We start from the raw sequence: 15,905 nt of genomic DNA, 5'->3' as shown, positions 1-15,905 counted from the left end.
TATTAGGTTAATAGGTATCTGCCATCAAACCTTTGTTGTTTGTTTTTGATTGTTAACAGACTATACGCCATTAATACAAAGAATTGTTTCTAGTTATGATCACATGATATCATGTGATCTGTGAGACTGAAGATAGGTGTATTAAAAACTGAGCCGGGCAGTGGTGGCGCACACCTTTAATCCCAGCACTTGGGAGGCAGAGGCAGGCGAATTTCTGAGTTCGAGGCCAGCCTGGTCTACAGAGTGAGTGCCAGGACAGCCAGGGCTATACAGAGAAACCCTGTCTGGAAAAAACAAAACAAAAAAAACAAACAAACAAAAAAAAAAGAACTGAGTTTGCAAGTTTCACATTTGTGTTTCTTAGGACACTTTCGGATATATATTTTAAAAGTTAAAATTGACAGACAGAGGTCAGTGAATTGGTTCAGCAAGTAACATTGCTTACTATGTAGGCCTGGAGACCTGAGTTCCAGCTGCAGGACCCATGTGAAAGGTGGAAGGAGAGAACTGACTCCATCATGCTGCCCTCTGACTTGCACATGTGTCTGAAGACAGCTACAGTGTACTTACATATAATAAATAAATAAATCTTTTAAAAAAAGTTGAAAACAACAACAGCTCTTGATATTTTCTCTAGTGTATGAGTTATCTGGGCTTATGGTTACCGTATAGAGTCTTAAAGTTTGGGTCTGAGTTTCTTATGAGTTCCCCAGGGCCTGAAGGGCCTACGCACCCACTTTTTGAGTAGGGAGGACATGAGCCACATCTTATGGAAATATGGAGGTGGATGACTCCAAGCTAAGAGGAACAGCCTTGAGATATCAGGGCTCTGTGACCTCTGACTATTATCCTGCCTGCTGTCAGCCTTGCCTTTTCTCCCTTAATCATATGTGGGGTTAACAGTTTCAACATGGCATCTCCGAGGGTGACATCCAGAGTGCTCCTGGGAAGTATAAAAGGAGGACTTTCCCCCTTAGAGCTATGTCTTAACCTCATTGGAAAGAAATTCCTTTCCCAGAACCTTAGCCTTTCCTTATCCACCAAGTGTCGTTTACATTCTTACCTGGACTGATCACTGGTACCAGGTCATAAGATCGCAAGATTGTCTGTACTCATTGAAATTCTGTTTTTAGTCTAAGCATTTCCCATTTCCTCCTTAGCAAGGGAAAAGGAACAATGAATGAAAAGGAAATAAGGAATGAACAATGAAAAGGAATAAGTCACCACGCTGTGTTGTCCCACACAACTTTATTTTTAAACCTATTCTAGACAGAAGCCCCTTCAAGAGGTTAATGAGTTGCCCCAGAGCATAAGCTGTCAGAAACCATAGATAAGGGTTGAGTTACAGTTCAGTTGTAGAGTGCTTACTTGCATTCCCAGGACCTTGAGTAAAATCTTTAGCACTGCAAGTAAAAACCAGAACTTGAGGGACAAGTGAGATTCTGTCCACTGATGGTTCTCTTAGCTACTCTGCTGTTTTATCTCCCAACAGGTATGACAATCGGTGCCGGAACCTGAGCCAGGCACAGGTGGCCCAGAAGCTGGCCGTAGACCCCAAGCCTGCTATCCGCTTCCGTCTAGAGGAGGCAGTACCAGCCTTCCAGGACCTGGTATATGGCTGGACTCAGCATGAAGTGGCCAGTGTGGAGGGGGACCCAGTTATCCTGAAAAGTGACGGCTTTCCCACCTACCACCTAGCCTGTGTGGTAGATGACCACCACATGAGCATCAGCCATGTGCTGCGGGGCTCCGAGTGGCTAGTCTCCACCTCCAAGCACCTGCTCCTCTACCAGGCCCTGGGCTGGCAGCCACCTCGATTTGCTCATCTGCCCCTGCTCCTCAACAGGGATGGTAGCAAGCTGTCTAAGAGGCAAGGGGACATTTTCCTGGAACATTTTGCTGCCACCGGTTTTCTGCCAGAAGCCTTGCTTGACATCATCACCAACTGTGGCTCGGGGTTTGCAGGTACATATGCAGCAGAGTGGTCATGGTGGCTAAGTTTGAGCTTCGATGCAGGCAGACCTGCTCGTCAAAGCATTGCACCTATCACGTGATCTTGGACAGGTTCATTATTCTAGTCAGTAGTGTTTCCTGAGCCAGTCAACTGTGATCCTAACTTGGTTTTCCCCACACTGCTTTGTTGTTGGAGTGGGGCTCAGAGTAGGCACTGTCCCTTGCCTTCAGAGACCAGAAGTCTCATTAGTCTCATCCATACGATAGGTCTGAGGGTATGCCCCATAGAGTTACTTAGGAGCCAGTGAGCTTGTAAATAGAAGGAACCAGCCCACTGTCTGGCCACATCATAGACACAAAAGCTAGAGACTCATGATTACTGTAATTGTACAAGGCTGTGCTCTAACAGCATTACTGATGTTACTGTGAATCCAGCTGATTGCAGGTTAGAACATAAACTTTGAAGAACCAAGTATCAGATAGGATGGCTTTCTGTGGCAAGGATTTCTGAAACTTTGGCACTAAGTTGATAATCCTAGTTTCTGAGGTGATCTGAGGCTCGGTGAGTTTGAGTAACTTGCCAGAGTCACCGCCTTAGTAAAGGATATCGTTCGTGAGGCCTGTGGCTGACCATAGTGCCTCCTGACTGCACCAAAGAGAACTGCTGCTCACAAAGAAGCTGCTTCCAGGGGCTGGAGAGGTGGCCCAGTAGTTAAAAGCTCTTGCTGGTTTTTCTGATTTCTATTCCCAACACCCACATCAGATGGCTCACAGCTGCCTGTAACTCCAATGTCAAGCAAGCTCCAACACCCTCTTCTGGACTCCATGCCCTTGGACACATAAACACACACACACACACACACACAAATTAAAAATAAGGGGAGAACAGTTTAAGAAGAAGCAGCTACACACTTGGAATCCCAACACTAAAGAAGCTAAAGCAAGAGGATTAGTAGTTCAAGGTCAGTCTGGAGTATGTAAATACCAAAGTCCTATCTCAAATGAAACAGAAAAACAGCAGCTTCCATCACTGAGGTTCCACTGTGGCATTAAGGAGGAAGTATGTAGGGTACACTGATGTCACACCCTACTCAACAGCCAAGCAGATAAGAAACTCTGAAGTAATCCAGACAGTGGGCACGCTGCTCTTGTGGCTTTGATCCAAATGTAGTGGGAAGTCTACAGCTTACTCACTTGCTCTCCTTTGCGTGTAAAGGCAGGGAAATGTAGCCAATGCTTATGTCCCAGCAGTTTGAGAAACAGAGGCAGAAGGATCAAAATCTGTAGGCCATCCTGGGCAATGCAGAAAGAAAGATAATGGGAAGAACAAAAATCAGTAGATGAGGGAGGGGCTGAGCAGCCAAGTGGGCCTGACTTGCAGAGAACCAAATGGGCAGGACCCTGCCGGAGCTGATTACACAGTTTGACCTGACGCGGATCACCTGCCACTCAGCCCTGCTGGACCTAGAGAAGCTCCCAGAATTTAACAGGTAAGTGAGAGAGCCAAGCACTATGGTGCATGCCTGTAATCTCAGCACTTGGAATGTTGAGACAGCATAATTGTAAACCCTAGGCCAGCTTGAATTATATACCTCTCCTTGGTTGTTTTTTTCCTTCTTACTGCTTGGCCTTGCTGCTAAGGAGATTGCACAGTTTCTGTACTGTATCCATATGTTTTCTATAGTACTCAAATTCTTTTTCAACCAAATTACACATGCTTATAATTCCAGCACTCAAAGAGCTTTGGGAAGATGGTGAGTTCTAGGCTAGCCTAACTACATAGAATCTGTCTCAAACACTAAAAACAAAGCAAAAGGTTTCAAATTGTTTTTTGCCAATCTGCATTCCTGTTAGCTTCCCATAGTGTCGTGTCTTCCATCCTGTGACATGCAAGGAGCCTCAGACTTCCACAGGTCTGCAGCCCTTGAATGGGTGGCTTCCAGGCCCTGGCATCAGTATTTCGAATATAGTCCCATGGTTAATCTTCGCTACCGCTCTGCTATGGCCTCTTATACCACTCTGTGTCTGAGGCTCCCTGGCTTTCCAGTGGTTGTGTGAGTTACTGCAAACACCTGGCAGGTGGGCTTTGGACTCAGGACTATACAGTCCCAAGCTCATGAGCTATTTACCTCTTTATTACTTGGCTTTCCTCTGTAACACAGACAAAGGGCCATAGGACTTAGAGTGGATCTGCACTGCCATGTCTCTCCTTGGCCCTTCCAGTCCTGTCAGGAAGAGGCAAAGGACAGCTTGGGGACTGAAGATAACAAGGCGTGGTGTGAGGGTTGGACTTTTGGAGGCTTTACTGTTCAGAAGAAAGTCAGGGAGTTAGGATTCCAGAAAAGAGATAATTTTTTTCCCATTTTGTAGACCACTGAGAGAAAAGAGATAATTTGACTTGACAGGAAAGCGCCAGCTTTGAAACTGAGTGCTTCACTGAAACAGCTCCTGTTCCAAATCGTAGGGATACGTTTTTTTGACCTCCTTTCATATCAGTGCTTCATAATTCAACTGATGTCAGAAAGCACATTCCTGGATTCTTCTGTGTAAACTCGAGTGCCTGTGGAGGCCAGATGATAGTGTGGGAAGGGAGAGTCTGGCAGGACACCAAAGAGGAGAGGGACAGGGCAGCTGGAAGATTGTGAAGTCTGAGCCCGCATCATGGATCCAGCCTGCTCTAGCCAGTTAAAGCTCTGGTCAGGGCGCTGTGCACCCAGAGCTGCTCATTCCACAGGGAGAGCCAGAATGTTCATTACTGTGATCTGGTTTAAAATAGCTTCTTGGCTGGGATTAGCTCAGTTCTAGAATGCTTACTTAGTATGCATGGAGCTCTGGGTTTTCTCTCGTAACACCTCCAAAGTAACAGGGAAAAGTCAGCCACTATTTTTAAAACACTGAAAATGCCTGGTATGGTGTCACACACCTTTAATTTTAGCATTTGGAGTACAGGGACAGGGATCTCTGAGTTTGAGGCCAGCTGGGTCTACAAAGTGAGTTCTATGCCAGCTAGGGATATATAGGGAGACCTTGTCTCAGAAAAATAAAAAAATAAAACACTGTCCAGGCAGTGGTGGCGCACGCCTTTAATCCCAGCACTTGGGAGGCAGAGGCAAGTGGATCTCTGAGATAAAGGCCAGCCTGGTCTACAGAGTGAGTTCCAGGACAGCCAGGGCTACACAGAGAAACCCTGTCAAAACAAAAAACAAAAACACATACAACAACAATCAATAAATTTAAAAAACACTGAAAACAAACCATGTCTGCCTAGACTCATGCTGGCTGTGATCTCCATCAAGTCCTGTTCCTTTTATAGATATAAAGAAAGCTTTGTTTTTACCTATGGATTATAGATGTGACATTCTTCAAATCTCCACACTGCTCTGAGAGGAGAGGTTTGGCATAGTCTTGGCGAATCAGTACCAGGGCCTCTCCTTTCTTCACCCTTAGGCTGCACCTCCGCCGGCTGGTGAGCAGTGAGACCCAGAGGCCCCAGTTGGTGGAGAAATTGCAGGGCCTGGTGAAGGAGGCATTCGGGAGTGAACTGCAAAACAAGGATGTTCTGGACCCTGCATATATGGAGAGGATCCTCCTGCTGAGACAGGTGTGGGTTAGGGCGTCCTTAACCCCTTCCAGGGTTTCCCAAGTTCTCAGGGTGCATGTGGTGACTGCCTCTCTACCCAGGGTCACATCAGCCGCCTGCAGGATCTGGTCTCCCCAGTGTACTCCTACTTATGGACCCGCCCTGCTGTCCATCGATCAGAACTGGGTGCCAGCTCGGAAAACGTGGATGTGATTGCCAAGCGCTTGCTGGGGTAAGTGCTCACATACCTGGTTAAGGGTTTGACACGCCCTTCTCACTCTTTGCCCTGGCTTCTCTCCACTAGACCTTGGCTTTTGATTCCCCACTACAAAACTATGACAAGCTGAAAAAAAACTCTCTCACTGGCTTCTCAGTTAAGGACAGCAACCCTTAAGGCCCAGGTGGCTCTGCTCCCTGAAGAGAGGGCCTGGCTTACTGTAAGAGTAACAGAATTTTTGTTTAATTAATTTTTAAAGTATTTGTTTAGCTTTAATTTATGTGTATGAGTGTTTTGCCTGCATGTATGCCTGTGTACCATGTGTAAATATCTACTGTATTATTAATATGCTGAAACTTTTTAAACTTTGGCTTTAAACCTGGGTATTGCAAGCCAGGCTTTGGAAGCAGGGAAGTTATGCCCTGGTGCAGTCTTCCGTCTACCTAGTTCTTCTCATAATTGTAATTCTTATTTTGTACTTTTTGCCCAAACGATATATTACAGTGATAATGTCTGGGTGTTTTTAGATGATTTTTTCCACTTTTTGTCTTTTTCTTTTAAGAGATAATTTCTGAGCCAGGCAGTGGTGGTATATACATTTAATCCTAGCACTCAGGATACAGAGATCCTTGGATCTTTATAAATTTGAGGCCAGCCTGGTCTACAACATGAGTTCCAGGACAGCCAGGGCTACACAGACATCCTCCCTGCACCCCTCCAAAAAAGGACATAGGTTTTGTATGCTGCTCAGGCTAGTCCCAAACTAAGCTCAAATGAGCTCCTTCCTCCATCTTTTTGAGAAGCTAACACTATAAGCATGGTCTGCTGCACCCAACAGTGTAACTAGAGCTGTCTAGTCCTTGAAAGTCTCCTCATTCCTTTTTATGGCTAACTTTACTGTAACACCACTTCAAACAGAATTTATCTATTTATCTACATGAGGGTTGCTTCCATATTTTCAGATTTTGCTTTTAGAAATAACTGCACTGAATAAACTTGCATGGATATATTACTAAGCATGTTTGTAAGTCCATCCACCAATCATAACTCAAGAGCTAATATTGTCAATAACTTGGGACATTCCATAGTAGGGTCTTTAATTTGTTTGTTTGTTTGTTTGCTTGCTTGCTTGCTTGCTTGTTGTTTGAGACAGGGTCTCACTGTGTAGCTTTGGCTGGTCTAGAATTCACTGTATAGACCAAGCTGGCATCAAACACACAGAGATCTGTCTGCCTGCTTCTGCCATCTGAGTGCTGGGATTGAAGGTGTGCTATCATATCCAGCTTTTTTTTTTTTTTTTTTTTCAAGATAGGGATTCTCTGTGTAGCCCTGGCTGTCCTGGAACTTACTTTGTAGACCAGGCTGGCCTCAAACTCAGAAATCCACCTGCCTCTGCCACTCAAGTGCTGGGATTAAAGGCATGCGCCACTGCGCCCAGCTTCCAGCTTGTTTAAAATGCATGTGAATATATACATGTGCAGTGCCCATGGAGGCTAGAGATAAATTGAGACATCCCGTGTCCTCTGAAAGAGCAGTATATGCTGTTCACTGCTGAGCTAGCTCTTCAGCTAATAATTCCACTTCACCAAGACCATGTCTTAACTTCTCACCTTTGTCTTGGGTTAGGTTTTAGAGGCTGGGACTCCCACTCAAGTCAGGAAAGCTAACACCCAAATGCGTAGGAGCCACCAAACCACTAGAAGTCCCTTTTGTCCCTTAGCCAAGCCCCCAGCCAGCTCTGACATGTCCTGGGCTGCCATTAGCAGCTGCCTAGGGCCTATCCTGTTCCTTGGCAGCCTCCTTCTCTGAATACAGTGACACTGGAGAGTGTCTGTATCCCTCCTATATTGCATTTTGTATTTTTAGTATTTTATCTCCTTGATTTTATAAATAGCAATGATCCCGTGCCCAGTTAATGATTGGCTTTGTCCAGGAGGGCTTCTATAATAATAATACCACAAACATTTGTACACAGATTTGAAGCTGGGGTTGGGGGGTGGTCTACAGACAAGTGCCAGCTGAATCTGTGGCAGGCAGTGACAGACTCCTGGGCTTTGCCCTCACATGCTCAGCTGCTGAAGTCTGGCAGTTGTTAAGGAAAGGTGTGCACACTGAGAGATTGTTTCTTCAAATTACTTATAAGACTACTTCCTGGGCCACTATTACCTCTCACTGAGCTGCTACTCAACCCCCTCAGGAGCAGGGGTTCTGCTATTGGAGCATTGGTGTTATTTTAAAAGTGGTGGGATTTTTGGTTTGTCTGTTCTCTCTTTCTCTCTCTCTCTCTCAGTGTGTGTGCATGTGTGCGTGTGTGTGTGTGTGTGTGTGTATGTGTGTGTGTTTATGTATATAGAGGGGCCAGGAGAGGCATTGACTCCTTGTAACTGAAGTTATAGGCAATTATAACACCTGACGTAGGTGCTGAGAACCAAACTTGGGTACTCTAGAAGCAGTAAGTGATCATAACTGCTAAGCCATCTCTTAAGCTTCTGGGATACACTTTTTTTGTTTTGGTTTGGTTTTGGTTTTTTTGAGACAGGGTTTCTCTGTGTAGCCCTGGCTGTTCTGGAACTCACTTTGTAGACCAGGATGGCCTCCAACTCAGAAATCTGCCTGCCTCTGCCCCTCAAGAGCTGGGACTAAAGGCATGCGCCACCACCGCCTGGCTTGGGATACACTCTTAAGGGACCCAGGAAGCTGCAGTAGAATGTACCCACCCATCACCTCTGTCAGAACTAAGGTGTATAGCAGGACTTCCTAATACTCAACAGCAGTTAAATACTGACACAGAGACTTATCACTGTTTATTAAAGCCTAGGCATATAGCTGGGTAGATTCTCAGCCAGGTTATCTGAGTTATCACAACTATTCTAGCCCATGTCCCTCCAAGTGGCTAATTCTTTACTTCCCTCTCATCCCAGTATGTCTGTTCCTCTCCATGTCCCACTGGCAAATCTCTGACTTTGCCCACTTCTCATTTCTTCTCCCAGAGACCCTCTCTCTGCCCAGAAGTTCCGCCTTCCACTTCCTGCCCAGCTATTGGCCAGCAGCTCTTTATTAAAGCCAATAAGAAAGTCAGGAAGGTGAACGTTTACAAAATATGAGGCCTGTGATGGACTGTAGGAATAACCAAGATCTGCCAGTACTCAGCTTTCTGCAGGTTTGGCAATCCACAATTGAATATACAGACAGCCTTCACGCAGTATACAAAACACACCCCAACAGTGGTAGATGGTTTACAAGTCCAGCTCTCACTAGTTGGGGACCACTCAAAACTCCAATGTGCTTTTGGGAAGAGGTCTTAGCTTGGCTTTCAGGAATATGAGGATGATTGCTGGCCTGTAGAGTTTAGATACTTTGTAGTGTTTGTTTGTCTTCGAACCAGAATTTCTCTGGAAGTCACTTTGTAGACCAGGCTGGCCTTGAACTCACAGAGCTCCTCCAGCCTCTGCCTCCTGAGTGCTGGGACTAAAGGCATGCTGTTGACCCTCCCTGTTTCTGTTTGTGGGGAAAGAGTCTCTGCCTACCATGTTGATAGTGGAGCTGTTCCTGGAGCTTGTATTTCCTGTTATTTTATTTCTATTCCTCTGTGCTACCCTCTCCTTGACAAATCTTGAAGCTATTTCAAGTAATTCTTCAGGAATTCCCGTTCTTGCATTCCGTATGCTAAGTTTTCATTTTAGGTTCTCCTGCAGTGTCTGTGAGCCATTGGGTGTAGTAAATGCTAGCTAAGTTTAAGCTTTTATTGAAACATGGTATCCAATATTTTTGAGTGTTTACTGTGAGTTTAGGGCTTTACCTAGTACTGATTATATTTTAGCTCTCTGTCACCTCCCTAGGCAGTGTTACAGATGCTATTATTGTCCCTATGTTATTGGTGAGGCATAGGGACTACATGGGGCAGTTAGTAAATTCTCTTATTATAGTTCTTATTTTTATTTTTGACATTTAATTACTTTGTGTGCATGGAGAGGGCACATGCCATGGCACATGAGTGTAAAAGTCAGGGGACAATTTGGGAGGAGTTTGTTCTCCTTCCACAATGTGGGACCTGGGGATTGAGCTCAATTCATCAGGCGTGGTGGCAAGCTTTCTTACCCACTGAGCCATCTCACTGGCCTTTTGGTGTCCCTTGAGTGACCTATATCTTACTACTTGCCTGGGCCACCTGTATATGTGGTTCATCACTGTTGCCTGTAGTAGATTGATGTAGTAACGTTCCCTACCCTCCGTAGACTGTTAGTGCTGTAGGTCTAACAGTCTTCTGAAGCTTCCTCTCCTACCCTGGATCAATATTCTACCCTCTCCACCCCACCCCTGCCGAGTCAGGGTTTCTCTGTGCGGCCCTGGCACTCACTCTGTAAACCAACCAGGCTAACCTCAGACTCAGATTCTCCTGCCTCTGCTTCCTGGGTTCTAGGATGAAAGGTGTGGACCTTCATGCCTGTCTCAGCCTGGCTCTCTTTTAGGCTTTTAGAAAGACCTGGCTTAAGCCTAACTCAGGATGTGCTGAACAGAGAGCTGAAGAAGCTGTCAGAAGGTCTGGAAGGCGCCAAGCATAGCAGTGTGATGAAGCTCCTCCGGATGGCCCTCAGTGGACAGCTGGTGAGAGATGGGACATGAGCTGAACAGTTGCCTTCAGTCCCTCATTGACCCACAGGCTGGCACTAAGGCCACTCCAGGGAATAATAAGCTGATGAAACACTGTCATTCCCCTCATTCACCCACTGAGCATCTTATATGCGCAGGCACTGTGATGGTTACAGTGGACATGGTATGAACAAAACACATATGATCCCTGCCTCCTTGGAGATCACTAAGAATAATAAAGGCAGAAAAACAGGCCCACCACGGAAGCCTGCTGTGTGGAGAAAGCCCAGTAAGGGTGGGTTGTAGCTTAGTGCCGAAGCATCTGCCTACCATTCATGAGCGCTAGGGTTGATTCCCCAGCACTGCAAAAACAAAACAATACAAAAACAAACAAACAAAAAATGACCCTAGATAAAGAAAATACAATAAAGACAGGCTCTCTCTACCCCTGGGTTGCAGGCTTTGGGTTGGGATTAGCCTGTCGCTGTCTTCTACAGATGGAGGGATGGAAACTAGACATGAATTCCTTTGAGGCAAAAAGATGGTGTTGTTTTTTTTTTTTTCTTAGCAAGGACCCCCTGTGGCTGAGATGATGGTGTCCTTGGGCCCAAAGGAAGTACGGGAACGAATCCAGAAGGTGCTTTCTAGCTAGGGAGAAGATGCATAGCACCATCGAGATGACCATGAGAGCCTCTAACCATGGAAACTGAATTCTGAGGAGAGCAGGAAACCTGGAGCCTATTGGGACCCTTTCAGGATGAACAGCTGTAGAAACAAGCACTCTGACTACTCTCATCAGCTGGCCTTCGGGGACCCCAGCTGTTTCACTGTTGACTCTGGGAATAATGAGCTTGAACTTGTGTCTTGATTCTTTCCTATTTTTTTTAAAGACTTTTTAAAAATGTGTATGGGTGTTTTGCCTCCATGTATGCCTGTGTAATACATGCTTACATGCAGAGCCTGCAAAGGCAAAAAGGGAGCGTTGGCTCCCCTGGGGGACCTGAGTTACAGACAGCTGCGAACTCACATTTATTTGGGTACTTGGAATTAAAGCCAGGTCTTGTGGAAGAACAGCCAGTGCGTCATTACCAAGCCATCTCTCTAGCCCATTGGGTTGGTTTTCATGCCACATTCTACAGCTCGTGTTATAGAAAAGAGCAACATTCCAAAACAGTACAGAGGGCTGAGGTCTTGGTTCACTAGGCCGCATGACAGTACACCACAGAATGTGGTGGCTTAAACTACAAAGATTGATTTGCTTAGTCTCCTAGAGACTGCAAGTCCAAGGTAAGTGTCAAAGGGTTAGTTTCCTATGGTAGCCACTCCTGGCTTGCAGACAGCCACCTTCCACAGGTGTCCTCCTCTGTGCACCCTTGTCCCTGGTTCCTTTCAGAGTATCCTTGTCTTTTTCAAGGGCACCAGTCAGTCTAGCTGCAACCCACCCTAATAGCCTGTTAACATAAACAACACCCCTTTAAAGGTCTGTCATCCAAATGCCCCCCACATTGTATGATACTGGGGTTTAGGTTTCTATATTCGGAATAGTCTGTAGAACACAGTTTAGCCCAGGACAAATCAGTTCCAGCCTGGATTCATGGATCCCAGTCTCAGGCCACATATGGATTTGGGACCATAATGGACACAAGCGATGTCACCTAGACAGCAGATTTTCCTTCTGGATTGTAAAGGAGAAGTTACTCTTCCAGCAGGGTAAGCACTTGTGTTTGGGGTTGCTCCTTGTCCTTGGGCTTTAGGTAGCCTCCGTCTCCTTTCGATGAAGGGTGTCTGTTTTCTTCCAATTCCTGAGATCTGATACTTTGAGTTATTGTTGGTGTCTTTCATCATATCTGCCCTTATGTCCTCCATTGCTTATAAATCTTTGTACTCGGATTCCTGAAATCAGGTTTCCTTTCTTCAAGTCTTAATTAACTTGGAGTAGTGTAAGTAGGATGGTGACCAGGTATAAGACCCCAGCAGAGCTTGTAGCTTCCTCAGTGTAAGCAGCCTCTGCAGCTATGCTTACTCTCCTGAGGAGGGCAGGATGTGAGGGTGTGATAGAGGCTTGATCATAAAGACTTTGCAACTTCTTTCTGGTTCTTTTACATCTGCACCTCTGGGAAAGCCAGCTTCCAGGTCATGAAGCTCAAGCCCTTGTGTCTTGAGGGGTCCAAGTGACATCAGAGCCCCTGCCATCAGCTATGTAAGGGAACCATATTGGAAGCTGAACTTGCAGCCCCAGCCAAGCACCTCCTGAGACACCCAGAACCACCACACTCAGCACGCTCTGGAACCCGAGACCCAGGATTGTGAGGCAGGAAACGCTTGTTTAAAGCCACTTGCTTTGGGGATTATCTTTACCTAGCGGTAGATAACATTCTCTCCTTGCTCAGGTGAGTATGGGAAAGGATTAAAGAGCTTTTGAACCTTGCTTAGGGAGAAAAAAAAAGTTCTTTATTTGCAAGAAGATCAAGCTGAAGTTTTGAAATTTGGTAGAGACAGAACAAATCTCTAGACAAAAAGAAAAAAAATCTCTAGAAAAATCATAGAACAAAACCACATCTTAGAAAAAATGGTGGGCTGGTTAGTTTTTGTTAACTTGACATAAACTTAGACATATCTGAAAAACAGTAATCTTTTTTGAGACAAAAATCTATGTAGTCCTGGCTGGTACTTGGTATGTATCCCAGGTTGCCCTCAAATTCCCAGAGGTCTGCTCTCTACCTCCTGAGTACTAGGATCAAATAGATGTACCACCATGCCCAGCTTAGGAAGAGGGGTTCTTTCTTGCTTTTAGATTTATTTATTTTAGTTCATGTGTGTGGGTATACTGTCATTCTCTTCAGACACACCAGAAGACAGCATTGGATCCCAATTACAGATGGTTATGACCACCATGTGGTTGCTGGGAATTGTACTCAGGACCTCTGGAAGAGCAGTCAGTGCTATAAACTGCTGAGCCATTTCTTCAGCCCAGGAAAAGGGGATCTTAATTGAGAAAAAACCCTTAGTTAAATTGGTGCGTGGGACGTTTTCTTGAGTACTGGCTGATGTGGGAAGGCCCACTCACTGCAGGTGGTGCCACCTCTGGGCAGGTGGTCCTGGAGAGAATAAGAAAGCAGGCCTTCATCTCATTAAACCTCACCCGAGGAGATAGATGGTATTCTATTTTTTTTCTATGTTATAAATGGAAAAACTGAGGCTGTGAAAAGTTAAGTAACACTTCTGGGATATGATCTGAGATAACATCATATTTAAGCTCAGGCCATTGACAATTTTAAGAGTCCATACCTAACTAATTTGATCCAGATTCTCACTATGTAGTCCTGAAACTCAGAGCCTCCTGCCTCTTTATCCCAAATATTGGAATTAAAGGCAGTGTCACCATGCCTGGACCAACTCTTTTTAATGTATATCTGTTTGCCATGTGTATGCTTGGTCCCCACAGAGGTCAGAAGAAGGCATCACATCCCCTGGAACTGGGATTACAGGCAGCTATGAGCTGTCATGTGGGTGCTATAAATTGAACCTCGGGGCTGGTGAGATGGCTCAGCAGCTAAGAGCAGTGACTGCTCTTCCGAAGGTCCTGAGTTCAAATCTCAGCAATCACATGGTGGCTCACAACCACCTGAATGAGATCTGATGCCCTCCTCTGGTGTGTCTGAAGACAGCTACAGTGTACTTATGTATAATAATAAATAAATCTTAAAAAAAAATAAGATAAGAGCCAAGCGTGGTGGCGCACGCCTTTAATCCCAGCACTCGGGAGGCAGAGGCAGGCGGATTTCTGAGTTCGAGGCCAGCCTGGTCTACAAAGTGAGTTCCAGGACAGCCAGAGCTACACAGAGAAACCCTGTCTCAAAAAACCAAAAATAAATAAATAAATAAATAAATAAATAAGATAAATTGAACCTGGGTCTCCTGTAAGAGCAGCCAGTGTACTGAACCATTTTCCCAGCTCCCCCTCCAACTCTTAATTAAGTGACATCAGAACTACTGCTCTTGAAACATGAAAAATGGTTATTTCTGGTGTGATAGCACATGCCAGTGATTCTAGCCTTCAAAAGGCTGAGGCAAGCTGGGTGAGGTGGCATGTGCCTTTAATCCCAGAGCTCTAGGCACAGAGATAGGTAGAGATACTGAGTTCAGGGACAGCCTCTCCAAGACACTGGGGCTACACAGAGAAACCCTGTCTGGGGGTGGGGGTGTAGCTGAGACAGAAGGTGAGCTCGGGATCATCATGAGCTACAAAAGCCAAAATGGAGGGAGAGGATAGGGAGATAGAGGTGATAGAAACATAGGCTCATGCTCCAGGGATGTGACCGTTACCACGGTGATAGAAGTGCTGGTGGACCTGCTACGGTGTCTTGGGCCTGTAATGCCAGCGGAGGATTAGCAGTTCCAGGTCATCCTCCATCCTCAGCTCCATATAAAGTCATTTGATTTTTTAATTATCTGTGTAGTGTGCAAGTGTACACGTGAGGTCAGGGGTCAACTTTTAGGAGTCAGTTCTAACCCTCAGTGGAGGTTCCAGGCATTGAATTCAGGTTACCAGACCTTTAACACAAGTATTTGCTGAGCCAAGGTCCAGACCACCCAAGGCAACATAGTGAGACCTTGTCTCCCTGCCCCAGAAAAAACTCCCTCAATGAGCCATCTTGCCTCTGTAATGAATTTGAGATCAGCTTGAGCTTTTTGAGACTCATTGGTGAATCAAGGCTAAGTTGATTCTGACAAATGCTATAACACTGATGACCCTTGTGTTAAAGTCACAAAAGGATGAGAAGGAGACAGCTCTCAGGCTGAGGTAGAGGAAGAGGGCAAGTGTTGCCTGTTGGCTGTATTGTTTCTGTTTTAATACATGTTAGTTGCAATCCTCAGTTACTCAGATCTTCAGCATTGCTAGCCTTCCTCGAAGCCAACAGTTATTGGTTTCAAGGAATAAAGCTGATTGAATAAAGGTAACAGTCCACCAGGGAATGGGTTGGAAACTCTAGGACCTACAGACTCAAAGGTCAGGACTTCCAACCTCTAGAGTGATGGGAAATTTACCTGAAATTCACTGAGCCCTGAGGCAGCTGCAAATGTTCCTGAGGTTCTGGGTCCAAAATCTCAGGAGAACATCTTGTCAGCCTAGTCAGCAGTGGGACAGTCGGGTAATGGCACCATCTGCAGGGCATCCACTGTAATGAGAGAAGAACGTTTCCTCTTTTAGGGACTCTGTTCCATGGATTTAGAGTCTGCCTGTTTCAGTAGCCAATTTTGCAATCTCATTCATACTTCCTTTATCTAAGTCACCTTTTGTCTCAGAACTAGGGTATGTGTCTGGGTACAGACTGTTGGCTAGAATGCACAGTCCTGGGTTTGATCCCCAGCACCACAAAAACAAGATATTTTCTTCATAGTACTTACGCATGTGTGAAATTTACATTTACTATTTTAAAATTTTGAGGTTGGGGCTGACAGGAAATCTGTTATTCTTGGTTATAAACACAATACTTGGAACATTGTTTGACACAGAGTAGGAAATTAAGTTATATCTCATGAATAAAGTGTTTGAAACCTTCA

At 45.3% G+C, this 15,905-nt stretch overlaps 1 protein-coding gene across 2 annotated transcripts in view; it reads left to right on the top strand.

Annotated features, from left to right (window-relative positions):
* Ears2 (glutamyl-tRNA synthetase 2, mitochondrial) overlaps window positions 1-15,905 on the top strand; it is a 32,933-nt gene extending 17,028 nt beyond the window's left edge. Inside the window, exons 4-9 of one of the 2 annotated variants that reach the window (XR_003946547.1) lie at window positions 1,493-1,965; window positions 3,335-3,443; window positions 5,401-5,554; window positions 5,635-5,765; window positions 10,171-10,355; window positions 10,909-12,161. Coding sequence is in view for 1 of the 2 variants with exons in the window: in NM_026140.3 (NP_080416.1) it covers window positions 1,493-1,965; window positions 3,335-3,443; window positions 5,401-5,554; window positions 5,635-5,765; window positions 10,220-10,355; window positions 10,909-10,992 (1,087 nt within the window). In the remaining variant the exon portion in view is untranslated. Of the gene's footprint in view, window positions 1-1,492; window positions 1,966-3,334; window positions 3,444-5,400; window positions 5,555-5,634; window positions 5,766-10,170; window positions 10,356-10,908 lie in introns of both variants that reach the window. The other variant, NM_026140.3, reaches the window with a different exon arrangement.

This window comes from Mus musculus, chromosome 7 (assembly GCF_000001635.26).
Source record: "Mus musculus strain C57BL/6J chromosome 7, GRCm38.p6 C57BL/6J".
NCBI classification, from domain to species: domain Eukaryota; kingdom Metazoa; phylum Chordata; class Mammalia; order Rodentia; family Muridae; genus Mus; species Mus musculus.
Note: the sequence above shows the minus strand (reverse complement) of the source record. Positions and strands in the feature narration are given on the sequence as shown.